The 19,580-nt window shown below is 44.5% G+C and overlaps 1 protein-coding gene across 1 annotated transcript in view; it reads right to left on the reverse strand.

Annotated features, from left to right (window-relative positions):
- PPP1R1A (protein phosphatase 1 regulatory inhibitor subunit 1A) overlaps nucleotides 1-19,580 on the reverse strand; it is a 138,058-nt gene that overhangs the window by 17,682 nt on the left and 100,796 nt on the right. Inside the window, exons 3-5 of the mRNA XM_033935383.1 lie at nucleotides 10,079-10,116; nucleotides 3,929-3,992; nucleotides 171-413 (exon numbers count right to left, since the gene is read on the reverse strand). Coding sequence (XP_033791274.1) covers nucleotides 171-413; nucleotides 3,929-3,992; nucleotides 10,079-10,116 — 345 coding nt within the window. The remainder of the gene's footprint in view (nucleotides 1-170; nucleotides 414-3,928; nucleotides 3,993-10,078; nucleotides 10,117-19,580) is intronic.

The following is a 19,580-nucleotide window of genomic DNA, read 5'->3' on the forward strand; positions in this document are numbered from 1 at the left end:
AAAGCCTTGGCCAAGGGCTGTCACTGCAATGACTGAATTAAAGGGGATTTAAAAGAAGGGAAATAATCCCCAGGTAGTTGTGAATAGAGGTTCACATTTTCTATAGAAAATGTCAGGTAAACCCCCTCCCCCCCAAAAAAAACAAAACCCATTAGCTTTTATTTACACACATTTCAGAGGTGCCAGCTCTCCAGTTTCTGTTGAAGTCAGTCTATTATCTGCTTCCACATGGGCCTGCACAACGTGACTGTGCACATCAACATTGGTGGGGGCAGAGCTTGGGTCCAAGCAACCCTGGCAGCAGGTCTCAGGGCTATACACTTCAGCCAAGCTGTCCTGGGGCTCTGAGCATCCATCGCTTTCGACTTCCTGCTCTTGTTTGCACAGGTGATGCTCCACCATCAACTGCAGCTCTGCAGAGGAGAAAGACAAAGAGGAGACATTCTTATTCTTAGTATTAATTAACATCTCACAAACTGAGGACCATTCCTCATAATATACAGCAAAGGCACACGGTTGCTCACACTAGCAGAAAGGAGCAGTGGCGTAGCGAGAGTGAGAGGTGTACAGGGTGGTGGTGCCCTTCCCCGTCGTACGCACGAGCCCCTTCTTGTTCCTCATACCTTCTTAACTTCTCAGAGGCAATCAGCACGCCTGCATCGGTGTCAGCTCGCCATCTGATGTCACTTCCTAGGCGTGGGACCCAGAAGTGACATCAGAGAACGCGCCAATGCCGATGTTAGCAGCAAGGTTGCTCGCCCCGGAAAAGTAAAAAAGGTACAAGGGAAGGCAAGGAGCATGCAGCAGGGGGAGGAGCAGGGCGGGCAGAGAGGAGGAGGGTTGCCGGCACCCCTAGCAAGACGGCACCCAGGACAGACTGCCCCCCACCTCCCCCTACCCTCCCCCCCTTAACTATGCCACGGGAAAAGAGTTAAAGTGATGACAAACTGAAGCTTGGAACAGAGTTAGTAGTTGCTCAGGAGTAGGGCTACCAGATTTCCTCTTAAAAAAAAAACAGAGGGCACCTGCCCCCCGCCCTGTTCTGCCCTCAGCCCTGCCCCCAGCTGAATCTCCTGAGGTACAGCTTGCAAATGTATCTCATGCATATCCATTGTGGATGTCCTTGAAACCTTGGTGTGTCCCGAGGCCTAGGCTGAGAACCCCTGGATTATAGAATAAGTGTAGGTTAGCATTGGTGAGCCATGGCAGGCTTAATTGCTGGTGCTAAAGTGCACCAAGTGACACAACTTACAGTACAGGGAGAATCACCCATGCTTTTACCATACATACGTCTCTTTGCATGTATGCACTAAGGGTTAGATTGAGCAAATGGTGCTCAAAAAATGGCGCTCAATGTTATTCTATAATGGGCACTCAAAGATGAGGCCCCTCTCCAATTCTAGAATTAGCACTGAGTGCTGATTTCGGTACCCAAATTTGGGCATCAGGATTCACGCCTGTTGAAAACAAAAGAAATTACTGGAGTCCAGTTTGGATATGCAACCCCAGTATTCTATAACCCTGCTTGCAAATTTTAGGAATGCCCTTGACTATCTGTGCACCCAGTGGCATAGTAAGGGGAGGATGGGGGGGAGGGGTGGACCGCTCCAGGCACCTCTCCACCTCCCCCATGCCATGCTTCTGCCCTCCCTTCCCTGCCCCCCCATACCTCTTTAAAATCTTTGCCAGTGCGAGCAACTACTCGCCTGCTGCTCGCACCAGCCTGGCTCCCTCTGAAATCACTTCCGGGTTGCAGGGCCAGGAAGTGACATTGGAGGGAAAGACAGTGCCAATGCGATCAGCAGGCTGGAGAAGCTGCTCGCGCTAGCAACGATTTAAAGAGGTGGGGGTGGGAAGGGAGGGTGTGAGTGTGGCATGGGGATGCGGAAGGAGTGAGGGAGGGGAGTTGAACAGAAGTAGGGCTGGAGAGGAGGGTGCGCCACTGCCTGGGGCACCTCCTACCCTCGCTATGCCACTGTGTGTACCTCCTGTGGCCATGCCCTCTTTTGGGTTGTGCATTATGGGGTTTGGGGGCACATTGTTATTCGAGGGGCCACTGAAAAGATCTCAGCCCAACCAAGAAGAGAATGATGTGGAGCCATGAAAGTTACAAGTTATTCCACACTTGTCTAGACATTTTTTGTTTAATTTCATATCGTTGAAACAAAAAGTATCAAGAAAAGAGTGGAATAACTTGTACGTTTCATAGCTCCACATCATTCTCTTCTTGGTTGGGCTAATTTTTCAGCGGCTCCTAGTAGAATAGTACATAGCAAGATGTGCGCTCAAATCTGAATTGGTGTCAATTAGGAATAATTAGCACTCATTTATTGGCACTAATTGAAATGTTAACCAATTTAGTTGGGCGCACATCTAGGATAGGTGCTTAATTTTGGGTGCCATATATAGAATCCGGGAATAAGCAATTTGTGTATAGGTACCTACAACTTATACATATAAGTGCTAGTATTCTATAACATTACAAGCAGCTGGAGCCTAAATTTATGTTGAAAAACCATGTGTGGTCTCAAGCCGGAAAAGCAATTAAAACAAAGAAGTAAGAGCCTGTGTTCCAAGAAACAAGAGGGAACAAGAGTTTCTGGGCATCACAGGTACCACTAAACAATACACAGTTTTACTTAAATCAAGTGTCCAAATATAGAAACTAATTGCTCAGGAGGATAACAAATGTCATAAAAATGGAGACATATACCGCAGTGTTCTTCAACCACCGGTCCGTGGACCAGTGCCAGTCCACAGAAATTTCCTGCCAGTCCACAGTAAAAGAAAAAAGGCTTGAATTATATTAAATGAATAGATCCATGTGATGTGAACGTGGGAATCGGTGTGGTGGTGAATAATTAACCGATGAAAACAAAAACAAAAACTGTGGATACAGATGTTCTGGAGATAATTCTTAGCATTTTTTTGCTACTTCAGCTTGTCTGCGGTGCTCTTGGCTCACATATTTAAAGACAATAGACTGTTTTCAGTCCAATTCTTTATATGTGAGTTTGCAAACCATTGGACCCCTGAGGAAGGCATGTTCGCCGAAACATGGACCGTGTAGTGTCCTGTTGGATTCTTATCACAGTAATTTTTATCATTGTACTTTTTTAATTGGTTTTATATGTCAGTGTTTAATAAATTATCTCCAGAACATCTGTATCCACAGTTTTTGTTTTCATCGGTGGATTGTTTTCACTGTGGATCATTGGGTCTCCCCATTTTTCTTTGTGGTGAATAATTAAACAGCATCTTACTTGGAAATATGGCTTATGACACAAACGTTTTACAATGTAGCTGAAATGGAACCAAAGTATACACTGAAGCACAAACAGTAATAAATATCTTTTTTAAAGTAAATTAATTGGTAAACCACGGGGACAGTTCAAATCAAATTAAAGTTCATCACTCTTTAATTTATCTTAGTTTTCTGAATTCTCTCACTGGGGATCTGCACTCAACATTCACTATCTCTTTACACATATTTCTTAGCTCTTTGAGACCATTTATCCCATTTAAGATATTATTATTGTTTTTTATTTTGTTTCATTTTTCTAACAAAGGCTAAGGAAGCTGAAACACAGATCGTATTGGGTCCAATATACTGTATGTCTCCATTTTTATGACATATGTTGTTATTCTCCTGAGCAATTAGTTTCTATATTTGGACATTTGATGTAAATAAAAATTTTTAATGTTTAGTGGTACCTGTGACAGCCAGAAACTCTTGTTCCTTCTTATTTTGTTTTGGCTTAACTTCAAGTGTCAAGTTATAGAATGAGGGGAGGAAGGGTCGGTTGCATCTGTAATCTGAGGAAGAAAACTCTGTGGTCTCACTGGTTCACACACAGCAATACCCAACGCTAATGTTAGAAAAGATTTGGTGTGAGATGTTATCGCTTTTCCATTGCTGTCCTTTTACCTTTCATGGTTGGTGTGATCCGGGACACTTTTGTTCTCTGTCTAGGGGACATCAGCAGGGTGGACTGCAAGAAACAGAGAAAGCATTATGATGGGCCTTTGAAAGTCCAAGCGGTGCCATGCCATCACAGCTGGCCAATGAGATCTAATGCTAAAGCAGGGCTTGTTTAGAATCCTCCAATTGCAAAACGATGCTGTGGGGTGGTCTACGTCATGCGGACGGTCCTCCCAACCACAGAAATGGACCTGGGTACCACAAAGATCGGGTAATACTAAAAACAAAATGTGGAAGTGGGTCTGGTTACTATTTATGCAGTGGACTTATGTTGTATCAATTTCACTTTTAGCATATTGTGATATTTTTGAATTGTTTTTTGTATTAATAAACTTTACAATTTTACACTCTTGGAAGCCCAGGAACTGGTTCCACATTTTGTTTTCAGTTTTGTTTAGAAAAGAACATAAGTGTTTCTATACTGGGACAGACTGAAAGTCCATTAAGCCTAGTATCCTGCTTCTAGCAGTAGACAAACCAGGTCACAAGTACCCGGCAAGATCCCCAAAAGAGTAAAATAAATTTTATGCTGCTTATCCTAGAAATAAGCAGTGGATTTTTTTCCAAGCTCATCTTAATAAATAGCTTATGGATGTTTCATTTTGGAAATTATCCAAACCTTTTATAAACCCTGCAAAGCTAACTACTTTCTCTGGCAATGAATTCCAGAGTATAATTACACATTGAGTGAATACATATTTTCTCTGGTTTGGTTTTAATTTAATAATAATAATAATTTATTCTTATATACACTATTTATATTATTCTTGGCAGGATTACACAACTTTCAACAAAAAATACAACATAAAATATAAAGGACAGACAGACAAACTACCTAGTACACCCAATATAAACACCTTTAAAACCCATTCTGAGAGAGAACGCTCCCAATCAGTCTTCACCTGCAAAGGCTTCAGTCACAGTGCAGCTTTAAACTTCCTGCAGAAAGACATGATTTCTCTCTTTTGTTAGAGAAGGCAGTGAGTTCCATCAGACAGGGCTAGTTGCTGAAAAGGCCTTCCTTCACCCCTACTGAAATCAATCTCAGCTCTATATAAAATGTGACCAGGCTTAAATTCTCATTAGCTGACCATAAGGAACACCAGGAGACATGCGGCTCTATAGAATTCTTCAGCAGGCCAGGCACTTCCCCCACATAAAGCCTGAAAAATCAGGTATATCTTAAATTCTACCCAGCTCTGCTCTGGTAACCAGTGCAAAGCTCACAGATAGGGGGGAAATATGCTCCTGCTGCCCCCCCCCCTAATTCTGGAAAAAGTTGCAACACATGAACCACAGCAGTTGGCAACTCCAAAAATATGGAAGTAAGGAGGGTTTTACTCCCATTGAAAGTAATGGACGTAAAACCCCTTTTTCTGGAGTTATCTGGTAACCCTTATCATACCACAATCGGTGTAACATCCACAGCTTAAAAAAAATACTGTCCCAGCTACGTAACCCACAGGAATGTTCAAAGAGACCATGAAATCTACTACTACTCCCAAATGTACTACCTACTCTTGAACCTCTCAATACACTAATTTCAGAGAACTAAGATTAAAACCGTTGTTTAACTCCAGGAGTGAAGCCCGATTCTGAGGACCTCAAGCCAAAAGAGGCTGCTGAATTGATTAGCCTTGAATAGGCCAGAAAACTAGATAGGATTTCCAGCCTGCTGACTCAGCCCATGTAGGGCTAAGTAAGTATGTCCAATTCCTTTCACGGAACGGGAAACAGCAGGCAGCACTAATTATATACGACATTTAGAAAGTCCACAACTCCTCTTTGATTACTCTTCAGCGAGGACACTGTGTTCTCCACATCACCTCTTCCCTCAGTACAGCATTTAACATCAGCTGTGCTTACGATGAAATAATGGAACACACAGTGACTTGAGCCGATTGGAAAATTGGGCAGATAAATGGCAGATGAAGTTTAATGTGGAAAAATGCAAAGTGATGCACTTAGGCAGAAAAAATAAGGAACACAAGTATAGTATGTCAGGTGCAACTCTGGGAAAATCTGAACAGGAAAAGGACCTGGGAGTATTAATCGATAGGACACTGAAGCCGTCGGTGCAATGTGCTGTGGCAGCGAAGAACGCGAATAGAATGCTAGGCATGATAAAGAAGGGAATCACGAGTAGATCAGAGAAAGTCATAATGCCGCTTTATAGAGCGATGGTCAGACCACACTTGGAATACTGCGTCCAGCATTGGTCTCCATACCTAAAGAAGGATATCATACTGCTAGAGAGGGTGCAGAGACGAGCAACAAAGCTGGTGAAAGGTATGGAGAACCTGGATTACGAGGAAAGACTTAAGAGACTGGGGTTGTTCTCCCTTGAGAAAAGGAGACTACGAGGGGATATGATCGAGACATTCAAAATACTGAAAGGAATCGACAAAATAGAGCAGGAAAAAACGTTATTTACAATGTCCAATGTGGCACGGACAAGAGGACATGGGCTGAAGCTAAGGGGGGACAAGTTCAAGACAAATATCAGGAAGTTCTGCTTCACGCAACGAGTGGTGGATACCTGGAATGCTCTCCCAGAAGAGGTAATTGTGGAATCCACCATTCTAGGATTTAAGGGTAAGTTAGATGTACATCTCCTTATGAGTGGCATGAAGTGACATGGGTAGGGGTAGGCTAGATGCACTTCTCTATACGAGAAGCTTGGAGCGATATGGGGACCAAAACTATGCCAGGGTACACCTGGCGGGGCCTCCGCGTGTGCGGATCGCCGGACTTGATGGACCTAGGGTCTGTTCCGGAGATGGCGCTTCTTATGTTCTTATCTCTCTCTCTGGTATAGGGACTTAGGGTAATTGAGTCTCGCAGATGGCACAGATGTCTTCTAGGATGAAAATGCCAGGGCACCGTGGGTAGATACTTTATCCACAACGCTCGGGACCAGAGACATTTCGGATTTTAGCATTTTTCGGTGTTTGGAATGATGCGTCACCAGCGGCCGTAACGATTCATATTTGTCGGGTGCTGCAGCCCCGCAGTCTTCTCTATGCTGCCTCCTGCCTTGCTGACATCACTCTTCCTCTTTCGTTCCTGGCTGGATGCGACAGAGAGAAGCGTGCGGGGCCACAGCAAGTAACGAATCTGAATTACTGTGGCCACCGGCAACACCTCACAGTGTGAGGTAAGATGAAAAAAAAACCGAACTACTATCAACGTAGAGAGAAGTCTTTACAGTGACTTTGGGGCTAGGTTTCACTCTTGACGCTGAAAGTAAGCGTTTTTGCACAAATTAGCAATGCAACAATGTTTTTTAAAAAATGTTTGCTTTTTGGAGCTTTCCGGTTTTTAGAATTTTGGATAAAGGATCTTGTACCTATATAAATGTTTCTCTCCTGGTCCTTAAGGTAGCACTGGTGACCAGTAAAATGGTACAAAGGATCCTTAGATTTCACCCAGCTGGAACCACCAGTGGAAACAGCATTTTCCTTGTTTCTCTTTTAGTCTGGCAGAAGCATGAGAGGGGCTCCTGGTTCCCAAATACCTATGGTTTTATAGCTTCTGTCTGGTTTCTGTTAGGCTTACCAGACATCTGGATTTACCTCTTTTTAGAGGCTGGCTTTTCAAAACATGGCACTTTATCCAGGTTTTGAAAAGCTTCCAGCTCGGGACATTATCAGGAGAGTAAATGCGCATACGCAGATGAAGCGCAATGATGTCACATACATACCCGCATGCATGTGATGTTATCCTGTAACACCTGCACATGCATAAATACCCTCCCAACCCGGCTCCGAGCACTTGAAGGGGTGGGGCGTGACGTGGGTGGAACTGGGCAGGACTGGGGGGGGCAGGACCACGGGTCCGAATTTTATAAACATAAAATCTGGTAACCCTAGCTTCTGTGAACTTGTCACCTTTTATGTACTTGCTGGGTTAGCAGTGCAAAGTTCACTATAAATGCTACTTCTAGCTGGCTAGGGCATAAGGCATGAGGGACCTCCCTTACAACAAAGGTCCTGACCAGGAGAATAAGCCAAAAGTACAAGCATTTGAATTTTGTGTATGGGACTTATATACTGCCTTTTTGTAGTTTTGCAACCACATTCAAAGCAATTTCCATATCTGTCCCGGTGGGCTCACAGTCTAATGCAGTGTCTTCAACCACCGGTGCCGGTCCACAGAAATTTCCTGTCGGTCCACAGGGCCGGCACGTGCATCAGGCCCAAAACAGTGTTCTTCAACTGCCGGTCCTGGTGCGATCGATGCAGCGTTATCTTCGAGCCAGCTCCCTCTTCCTCACTAGTTCAGTGCACAAAGCCACGGGCAGTGGCTCCTACGTGCGTCCTGTGCCTGAACTGGAAGCCTTCTCTCTGACGTTGCAGAGGGAAGGCTTTCAGATGAGGCACGGGATGTGCAAGGAGCCGCTGAGCCGGCCTGAAGATAACACCGGGGACGGCATAAAATGGCCAAGCGGGAGCAGGCCAGAAGATAAGGCATAGCATAGAGGGAGGGAGACAACATAGGTAGGGGGGGGGAATGATTTTATTTTTGAATTTAGTGATTGAATTATGTCAATTTTGAGAATTTACATCTGCTGTCAGTGTGCTTTGTGTAGTTTAATGTTGTGGTTAACCATTATGTGTTGTTAATAAGATTATATTGTGTATCTGTGAAAAATGAATGGAAAAAATAGTGTTACAATTAGTACTATTATGGGGGCGGGGTCTGGGGTGGAGATTGGGTAGAGATGGGTGGGGTCTGGCCCATGACTTAGCCCAGTGTTCTTAAACCGCCGGTCCACAAAATAATTATTTTATTTCTGCCGGTCCATAGGTGTAAAAAGGTTGAAGAACACTGCTCTAGAACATATTTTTGAAAAAGATGAATTTTAGGTTTATTTTTTAAAGATCTTATCATTCACTTCAGATCTTAAAGGATAAAAATGTAAGAATAGCCTTACTGGGTCAAACCAATAGTCCATCAAGCCCAGTAGCCCGTTCTCACAGTGGCCAATCCAGGTCATTAGTGCCTGGCCAAAACCCAAAGAGTAGCAACATTCCATGCTACCGATCCAGGGCATTTGGGAGTAGTAGTAGATTTGGGAGTAGTAGTACATTTGGGAGTAGTAGTACATTTGGGAGTAGTAGTAGATTTGGGAGTAGTAGTACATTTGGGAGTAGTAGTAGATTTGGGAGTAGTAGTACATTTGGGAGTAGTAGTAGATTTCATGGTCTCTTTGAACATTCCTGTGGGTTACGTAGCTGGGACAGTATTTTTTTTAAGCTGTGGATGTTACACCGATTGTGGTATGATAAGGGTAGCAACATTCCATGCTACCGATCCAGGGCAAGCAGTGGCTTTCCCCCATATCTGCTTCAATTATAGACTATGGACTTTTCCTCCAGGATAAGGCAACCCATTCCTTATTTTAGCAGCCTGAAATCAAAAGTCATTTCTAACTTACACGAGTAAGATAATTCAGAATTGCCTGTAAAATGTAACCTAAAATGATCTTCTAGTCCTATATTACTCTGGGCTAATGTAGAAAAGAAAAGGTAGTGGTAAACAGAATTTGCTCCAAGGAAAAGGATGTTATTAGTGGAGTGCCACAGGGATCTGTCCTTGGGCCGGCTTTTTTCATCATCTTTTTGAGTGATATTGCAGAAAGACTGTCTAGTAAGGTTTGGGTTGTCTTTTTTTTTTTTTTTTTGCAAATGATACCAAATGAAACACTGAAATAGGATAGATACTCTGGAGGGTGTGGATAACATGAGGAGGAATCTATCAAAGCATGAAGAATGGTTTAGAAATTGGCAACTAAGATTAAATACTTAAAAAAATTGCCGGGTTATGCACTTGAGCTACAAAAAAAATCCAAAGGGAACGGTATATCTAGAGAAATATACAATGTAAATTTTAAAGTTTGAAACTGTTCATGTTATTTTAGAGAAGGGTTGTATTGTAATTCCTAGGTATTCCTAGTTTTCTTTTTTCTGTTAACCTGTTCTCAGTATATGTGGTTTATGATTCCATTAGCTCGGCATTAGTACATCATACATGTAGAACTACTGGGCTTCCTTACTATATAATGACTTTACTACTAGACGGAATTCAGCTTACCTTGTGTAAAGGGTTACACATCCTGTCTTCATCGATCTCTGAAGGATGAGAAATAAACAAAGAGTTAGTCCAAGCGGTGGTGATGATTTAAATATCAAAGCATTGGCTTTTGACCCATTACACTCTATTCCTATCTCCCCACTTTTCCCTTCACCATTGCCATATTGCAAGGGGCAGAATATACTACAGCTAAAACCAATGAAAGAGCAGACACAAAAAGCTTGAGAGCCCAAATCTAAGCTCTACTGCTATGTGTTACCTTCAGTGGCATAATAAGGAGGGAGCGGACCGCCCCCAGGCGCCATCTTGGTGGGGGTGCCAGCAACCATCCTCCTCTCTGCCCCCCCTGCTGTTCATGTGCACCCCTTCCCTTGACAAGCAGTATCATGAACTTGCTGCTTGCATCAGAGTCGGCTCTCTCTGATATCACTTCCGGGTCCCTTGCCTAGGAAGTGATGTCAGAGAGAGAGCTGACATGACGCGGGCAGTAACTTCATAATGCAGCTCGAACTGGAAAATTTAGAGGTACAGGGAAGGGAAGGGGAAGCGTGCACGGCATGGGGGGTCAGGAAGGAACAAGGGGCAAAGAAGAGGGTGGGGTAGGGGCGCCACTCATCCTTGCTAGGACACCGGTTACCTTAGTGTAGTGGTCTTCACTCCGAGTTCTTAAGGTCCACCAAGTGAAGTGGTGGAAACTATTAGAGCTAAAAGAGAAACCTTTAGAAAGTAGAAGGATCCAACTGAAAATAATTGTTCGGGGGAGGGAGGGGGAAGGTGGGGGGGATCAGTGCTGACCCACATATAAACCGAGACCCCCATTTTTGGGCCCCAAAATCTCGGTTTATATTTGAGTATATATGGTAAGCATTTGCTTCATACAGGATACAATGCTTCTTAATAATTTTTTTCGAAATAGAATCTTCATCCAGTTTCCAAATAGCCATTTATGCTGCTAAATGGCTTTGGGAAATTTTTCTCTTACAGTATGAACTAAATAAAGCTTAATAATTACAGGTTTAATGTCCAAATATGCAATTTACTGGATAGCTCTGGAAGGTGTGGCATTGAGTTCAATAAAATCTTGGGAGTGAGAAGAGGGATGCCTAGAGGCCTTGAATTTAGTTTTATTTTTTGGTAGGGGGCCCTAGGCTGAACATTTGCCTGGGACACCTAATATCCGTGCACTGGCCCCGCAGCTTCCACACGGAAGAGGTGATTTCACAATTTCCAAGAGTAAGCAGCACCACTTTCATGCGCAGCTGTGCAATTTTACAAACCTAATAATAATAATAATAACTTTATTCTTGTATACTGCCACACCACACAGTTCTAGGCAGTTCACAAAAAAAGAGAACTGAACAGTGAATAGTACAGATACTGAAGAAATACAAATGATGGGGAAAAAATATCAAATGACAAATTTATCAAAAAGATAAGTCTTCACCAAGTCTACACCAAAAGAATAGTAGGATGAAGCATGTAAAATAGTTTCGCTTAGCCAGGCATTCAATTTGCCTGCTTGAAATGAAAGTGTTCTGTCCAAAAATCTCTTATAATGACAAGATTTTAATGTCGGATAAGCAAATAAATATGACCTTCGGGTAGATTTGATGGTGTGAGGCAAGTCAAAGTGAGAAGAAAGGTAAACAAGCTTGAGTCCAAAAAATTGTGAACTAAATCAGAGCCCATTTGGGGTTGGCCTAGACATCTAATTTCAGCCCATTAACTAGTGAGATGGCAATTTATATTTTTCTGAAATGAGTACTTTTTAATTTTCTATGCATGCCTTTGAGCTGTTTCAAGACCCAAAGGGGACATTTATTTCTCCCATAAACCTGTACTGCCTTAGTTTAATGGGAATGAAATCTCTGTGTGGTGTGGATCACCATGAATAATGACTTGCTATTTACACATATATGCAATCTGTGTGTATGAATGTTGCTGTTTACACAAGATGCCTCCAAAATAACAACCACAGAGCGGCAAAATTAAAAAAAAAAAAAAAAGTCTAAGTCCATTTTGGAACTAAGGCGTTAGTCATCCAAAGTCTGCAGCGTCCAAAGTCCATTCTTGAAAAATACATCCAAAATACAGTGGAACCTTGGTTTACGAGCATAATTTGTTCCAGAAGCATATTCGTAAACCAAATTGCTCGTATATCAAAGCGAGTTTCCTCCTAGGAAGTAAGGGAAACTCGCTTGATTGGTTCCACCTCCCCACTCCACGAGGCCACTGGTGCTGCTCCACCACCCTACCCCCCTACCCCCGCTTGAACTGTTATCGCTCACCCCCGTAAACGACCCCCCCCCCGCTCGAACCGGCATGGTTCCTGCCTGCGAATGCCCTCCCCCCCCCGCTCGAACCGGCATTGCACCCCGTGCTGGAATCAGCATCCCCTGCCCGCCCAAAGAAGCCCCTTACCCCCATCTGGCACCGGCACGCAGTACCAACCCACAGGACGTGCCGGTGCCAGTGAACGAAGATCCCGCCTCTTGCCTGGGCTGGGCCTTAAGCATCTGCACATGCTCAAGGCCTTCTGGCTCTCGTTCTCTTCAAGAAAGCGGGGGATGCCGCTTCCAGCGGGGGGGAGAGTGTGTGTGAGTGAGAGTCTGTGAGAGTGAGTGTGTGAGAGTGAGTGAGTGTGTGTGAAAGTGAGTCTGTGAGAGTGAGTGTGAGAGTGTGTGTGTGTGTGTAATGCCAGCTCTTAGGGGTGGGGGCGTTCATGGGCGGGGGAGCGATGCCGGTTCGAGCAGGGGGGGGTGTTCGCAAATCGTGTCAATGCTTGGTTTGCAAGTCACGGATTTGCAATAATGTTTTGCTCGTCTTGCAAACCACTCATAAACCGTGTTATTCGCAAACCGAGGTTTGACTGTATTTTTTTTCGAGAATTGTCTACTTCTATGTCCAGCTGTTCAATCGTCCAGACTGCTAAGTCATCTATCTTTATACCCCTTTTTCATCCCCAAAATAATCCAAGTCCAAAACACCTTTTGAACATGGGAGGGGTCAGCAAAGTGATGGACTGGCCACTCAGACATGGCAACAGAGTAGTTGGGCACCTAACAAGGCACTGATATGAACTTCACAAACAGGGTGCCACATAAACATCTCACCACAACTCCCTTATAGGTCATGGTGAACCCCCCAAAACCTACTATACCCACCTATCACCCCAATAGCCCTTATGGCTGCAGGTGGCACTTATATGGCAGTGCAGTAATGTTTTAGGGGGTTTTGGGGGTGCATATGTTTCACCATGAATGCAGTGGTTAGAGTGGCTTATGGGCCAAGGTCCTCCTCTCTATGGTTCACTAGCCCCCCCCCCCAGACTACTTATGCCACCTCTGTGCAGCTCTACTAGGCTTTCCTATGCTAGCTGCTGATGTTCTGGAGGCATGTATATACTTTTTTATTCCCATTTTTATAGTGTGTGTGTGGGAGGGGTGTCAGTGATCACTGGGGGAGTGTGTGTGGGTCTGTACTTTTTCCCTGCAGTGGTTATCTGATCACTTTGGATATCTTCTGGGCACATAGACCTGTTTTTAAATCACCTAAGTTCTGTCTAGGCAGTCTCGTTACACTTTCGATTATCGCTGCAGGATGACTAAGTCTAGGTCGACCCACATCTCACTTACCTCCCGCCCTAACCACTGCTTCAAAAACGCCCCTTTTCACTCTGGGCGCACAGCGGCAGTGAAAAGGCCTAAGCTGCTTTTAGATACATCTAAAACCCGTTTCAATTATTGGCACTTAGACAACCTGTCTTTTGATCATCCAAGTGCCAATATAGGCGGGTTTTTAGACGTATTTCCATTTCGATTATGAACCTCTTAATCTCTCTCTGTCACGCTAGGCATATCATTGTTGGGTAATAAGTAAATGTTTCCTACATTCCTCACCCTTTTGGAAGTATCCATGCGTCCATGATGTGGCAGAGTAGGGTTACCATATGGCTCCAGAAAAAAAGAGGACGAAATGAGATATCCGGGCTTTTACTTTCATTGAAAGCAATGGAAGTAAAACCTGGACGTCTCAATCCGTCCTCTTTATTTCTGGAGCCATATTGTAACCCTAAGGCAGAGTAGCCTAATGTTTAGAGCAGTGGGCTACAATCAGAGATGCAGGAGCTCAAATCCTACCAATGCCCCTAGGATCTTGGGCAAGTCACTGATCCCTCCATTGCCTCAAATACAAACTTACAGCTAAAGATACTAATTTGTGTTAGCACATGATAACATCTTTAACATGTATTAGTAGTAACTAAAGGGAGAAATTATTAACATTGGCTACTGTTAAGACGTTTTACTTTAATGTTAACCCTTGTTATTAGCAACTACGTTCAACTGCATGAAAGGGGCTTGTGGTAAAATAGTGCAAGTTAGTGGTAAAATTGCACATCTTAATGGTAGCCTACATTAATAACTACACCCTTAAGTCTCATTTCATAATATGGGACCTGCAGTTCAATAATGCTCACTATCAGTGTTAACACATACTCAGTGGTGTCGCAAGGGTAGATGACGCCTGGGGCGATGACAGCCCCTTCTAAGCCCCCTCCCTACTGCACCAACCACCCCCTGTGCCTTCCTCTCTGCTCCCCCCTTCCCACCCCCGTACCTCTTTAAATCTTTGCCAGTGCAAGTAGATTCTTTGGCCTGCTGCTTGTACTGGCTTTCCCTCTGATGTCACTTCCTGGCTCCTTGACCCAGAAGTGATTTCAGAGGGAGCCAAGCAGGTGCGAGCAACAGGCTAGAGTAGTTGCTCGCGCTGGCGAAGATTTTAAAGTGGTATGGGGAGGAGAAGGGAGGGCACAAGCGTGGAGAGTGTGTGTGTGGGGGGGGGGTGAAGAGGTGCTGGTGCCCCCACCAAGACGGCGCCCGGGTCAGTCCAACCCTCTGCCCCCTTTACTATGCCACTGCACATACTAGTGAGATAGCACGTGTTAGTAAGTTCAGCTGTTACACCGTAAGCCAGGGATGGGCAACCTTTTTACAAAGAGGGCTGCATAAACATCAGCAGCATCCCCAGGAGGCTGCATACATTAAATCTCCCCCCCACACCCCCACTCACCACAATGCGATTCTCTAAACGGCACCTGTGACATTGGCGCTGGTTAGAGCAGTGTTCTTCAACTACCGATCCATGGACCAGTGCCGGTCCACAGAAATTTCCTGCCGGTCCACAGGGCCAGCACGTGCATCAGGCCCAAAACAGTGTTCTTCAACCGCCGGTCCTTGGTGCGATCGATGCGGCGTTATCTTCGAGCCAGCTCCCTCTTCCTAACTGATTCAGTGGCTCCTATGGGCATCCTGCGCCTGAACCGGAAGCCTTCTCTCTGACGTTGCAACGTCAGAGGGAAGGCTTCCAGATGAGGCACAGGGCGTACAAGGTGCAATTAGTACTATTATGGGGGGCGGGGTCTGGGGTGGAGATTGGGTAGAGATGGGCGGGGTCTGGCCCACGACTTAGCCCAGTGTTCTTCAACCGCCGGTCCATGGACCGATGCCTGTCCACAGAATAATTCTTTTATTTCTGCCGGTCCATAGGTGTAAAAAGGTTGAAAAACACTGGGTTAGAGAATCGTAGTGATTAGGCAGGGTTAGGCATCTGTCTGTTAAGATGCGATTCCCAAAAGCCGCTCAGGTAGCTGCTGAGACTGGGCGTCCTATACAGAATCAGGCCTGTGTGTCTAACCTCTCTTCATCTGTCTTTTTGAGGAAAAAAAAAAAATTCATCTCCAAATGAAAAACGCACCAAAGAAGTCATTGGGATGTAGGAGAGCCCAGCATTTGAACTACACTGGCCAGAGAAACATCCCAGCAGAGCAGTGGGGCATCATAAGGGACACTGCAGTGAACTTCACATAAAAGGTCCCAGGTACCCATCTCACCATAACCCCCTTATCTGAATAGGCAGGTTAAGGTGGTTCACAAAATTAGTGTAAGACAACGACAATTTATTATTTCTTTAGTGCTACCAGGTGCACACAGCGTTGTACATTTTACATGCAAAAGACGCTCACTGCTCTGAAGAGCTTACAATCTCATTATGACAGACACACAGAGGGGGCTAAAAGATAGTAGAGGACAATTAAGGGAATGACAGACAGATGTTGGTTGAGTCAGTGTTTACATGCACCTTCAAATAAGTGGGTTTTTAGTCTGGCTTTGAATACCGCCAGAGACGGAGCCTGACATAGCGAGCCAGGCAAGTTGTTCCAAACATGCTGCCGCATCTGGAGTACTGCGTTCAATATTGGTCGTCTTAAGAAGGATATGGCGATACTCGAGAAGGTTCAGAGGAGAGCGACGCGACTGGTAAAAGGTATGGAAAACCTTTCATACGCTGAAAGATTAGAGAAACTGGGGCTCTTTTCCCTGGAAAAGAGGGGACATGATAGAGACTTACAAGATCATGAAGGGCATAGAGAAAGTGGAGAGGGACAGATTCTTCAAACTTTTGAAAACTACAAGAACGAGAGGGAATTCAGAAAAATTAAGAGGGGACAGATTCAGAACCAATGCTAGGAAGTTCTTCTTCACCCAGAGGGTGGTGGACACCTGGAATGTGCTTCCAGAGGGTGTGATAGGACAGAGTACGGTATTGGGGTTCAAGAAGGGATTAGATAATTTCCTGAAGGAAAAGGGGAGAGAAGGATATAGATAGAGGATTACTATACAAGTCCTGGACCTGATGGGCTGCCGCGTGAGCGAACTGCTGGGCATGATGGACCTCTGGTCTGACCCAGCAGAGGCACTGCTTATGTTCTTATGTTCTTACAAGGCAAAAGAGACAGAGATGAGAGCTGGCGGTAGAGAAAAAGGATACAGAGAGGAGGGACTTGTCTGATGAGCAGAGTTCCTGGAGGGGAGAATAGGGGGTAACAAGAGAGGAGAGATACCGAGGAGCCTAGAGCGAGTACACTGGAACATCAGCAAGAGGAGTTTGAATCGTAGGCGGAGACGGACTGGGAGCCAGTGAAGCAACCTGAGGAGTGGAGTAATGTGGGTATAATGTGGTGGAATTACGAGGCACGCAGCAGCGTTCTGAACAGATTGAAGGGGAAAGATATGGCTTAGTGGAAGACCCATTGCATAGCGAGAAGCACATTGCAGTAATCTAGAGAAGAGGTGACGAGGGCACGGATGAGGGTTTTGACAGCATGCTGAGAAAGGACGGATTTTAGCAATATTATAGAGAAAGAAATGACAAGTTCTGGCAGTCGGTTGGATATGAGAGGAGAAGGAGAGCGACAAGTCAAAGATGACCCCGAAGTTGCAAGCTGATGAGATAGGGAGGATGAGACAGGGAGTGTAAGCTTGAAATCTTTTGGTCGCCCTCAGAGCTTTCTCATATTCACAGTGTGGCCCCTTACATGAAAACGATTGGAGACCACCGATATACGTTTTAAACTTGATTCATCAAGCACTAGTGAGTTGAGGCCTATAACAGGCAGCTAATTACCTGAAACCTTCATTTACATACAAGCAATTAATTCAAATTTAAAGTAATGGTCTGCAAGGACAAGTGATTGATGAGCGGCAAGAAATGTCTGCTCCCTTCTGAGCTGTGAATGATGTAGCCAGCACTATAAAAAGTTCAATCTTATGTTGACAAGCTCTTACAATCAGTCTGAGCACTCAAAGGATATATGGGTTAGTTAAGGTCACAGCTCTCAACTTTAATCACCAGACTACATTGTCTAACCAACTAGGATTAGAAGTGGCTAAGCATGGTGTATTACGTACATTGTGACAGTGATTATATTTGCACTTCCACTGAGTAAACTATATATATATATTTTTTAACAGAAATAGGGCCTCAATTGATGAAAAATTACCAAGCAGCTAAAATATATTATTATTAGTAGATTATCTTAAAAAAAAATCCCAGGTGTAACCCAGACCTGGAGCTGACAGGGTTGGAGCAGAAAAGGAATATTACAATCACGAGCCCACGACACCCTGAAATGTGATACTCCTTAATACCTAGGCCGCAGTGCTGTACAGTAGCTATGTAAATATGACTAATCACTTAAGTAAAAGTTTTGCTACTTTTACTTGTAAAACAGTACAGAATAATGTTACTTTTACTGAAGTAATAATTTCACCAATGTTCACTACTTTTATCCAGTTACATCCGATGCTTGCATTTCAAATTAAAATGTAACAACAGAAGCAAGGTGTAAATGACAATTGCTCAGTAAATCAAATCGAACAGCAAACCTTGTTATGCAAACAGTGGATCATTCTACGAGGGGGTGATGAAAAGTTCTTAGCCCAGCCAAGAAGGGAATGACGTGGAGCCATGAAACTTACAAGTTATTCCACATATTCACCCCTAAGTTCAACACACTTGGCACATCGTGTCTGTAATCCTTCCCACAAAAATTCTCTGATGTCTGGTCACTGAAATACTGCTCCGCTGCTGCAATCACCTCTGAATCACTCGAAAATTGTCACCCTTTCAAACTCTTTTTAAGGTTTGGAAACAGAAACTAGTCAAATGGTGCAAGATCTGGTGAGTAGGGTTGACGGTCTATGCACTGAAACCACAACTGCTTCTAAACAAGCACAGTTTTGCTAGCCTTGTGAGCAGGTGCATTGTCTTGGAAAAAAAGAATTCCCTTCCGTAGCTTCCTTCTCCTTTTTTTTCAGGGCCTCCTTTAATCAGCATAGCAACTTACAGTAGTATTTTGCATTAAATATTTGGCCCCTTGGAAGATAGTCGGTCATTACAACACCTTCCATGACCTTTCCTGCTGACTTTTGGGCCTTGAATTTCCTTGAACTTGGAGAACCTGAGTGCCGCTATTTCAAGGACTGTTGTTTTGTCTTAGGATCATAGTGGTGGGGAAGGGGTAAAACGCGGACCTGACGGACCTCGCGGATCTAAACCCTTACGGCCTTAAAAATCTGAGGTCCGTGTCCCTGCCGCTTGTAGTTTCTGTCGCTGACAGACCTTGATGAGATTTTTGCACTGACGGGTCCGTCTCAGCATAGGGAGGGAAAAGTGTTAGGATCCGTCAGCGCTAAAAATCTCTTCCAGGTCTGTTAGAGCCAGAGACTAGTGCTGGAGTTTGGAGACTGCTTTTCCATAAAGCGCGGCCAAAACCTATGTCCCCGCTCTCTTGGCTTCTGCTCTGCCGCTCCAGCACTAGTCTCTGGCTCTGACAGACCTGGAAGAGATTTTTAGCGCTGACGGATCCTAACACTTTTCCCTCCCTATGCTGAGACGGATCCGTCAGTGCAAAAATCTCATCAAGGTCTGTCAGCAACAGCAATTACAAACGCCACGGACCGACACGGACCTCAGATTTTTAAGGCCATACGGGTTTAGATCCGTGAGGTCCGTCAGGTCCGCGTTTTACCCCTTCCCATAGTGGTGTAACCATCTATCATGAACAGTAACTAGTTGTTCCAAAGAGTTGGCACCAACTCACTCAAAATGCTGCAAAATCAACTTGGAAGTGTCCACTCAACGTTGTTTCTCATCAGTATTT

This window comes from Geotrypetes seraphini, chromosome 3, assembly GCF_902459505.1.
Source record: "Geotrypetes seraphini chromosome 3, aGeoSer1.1, whole genome shotgun sequence".
Classification (NCBI taxonomy): Eukaryota; Metazoa; Chordata; class Amphibia; order Gymnophiona; family Dermophiidae; genus Geotrypetes; species Geotrypetes seraphini.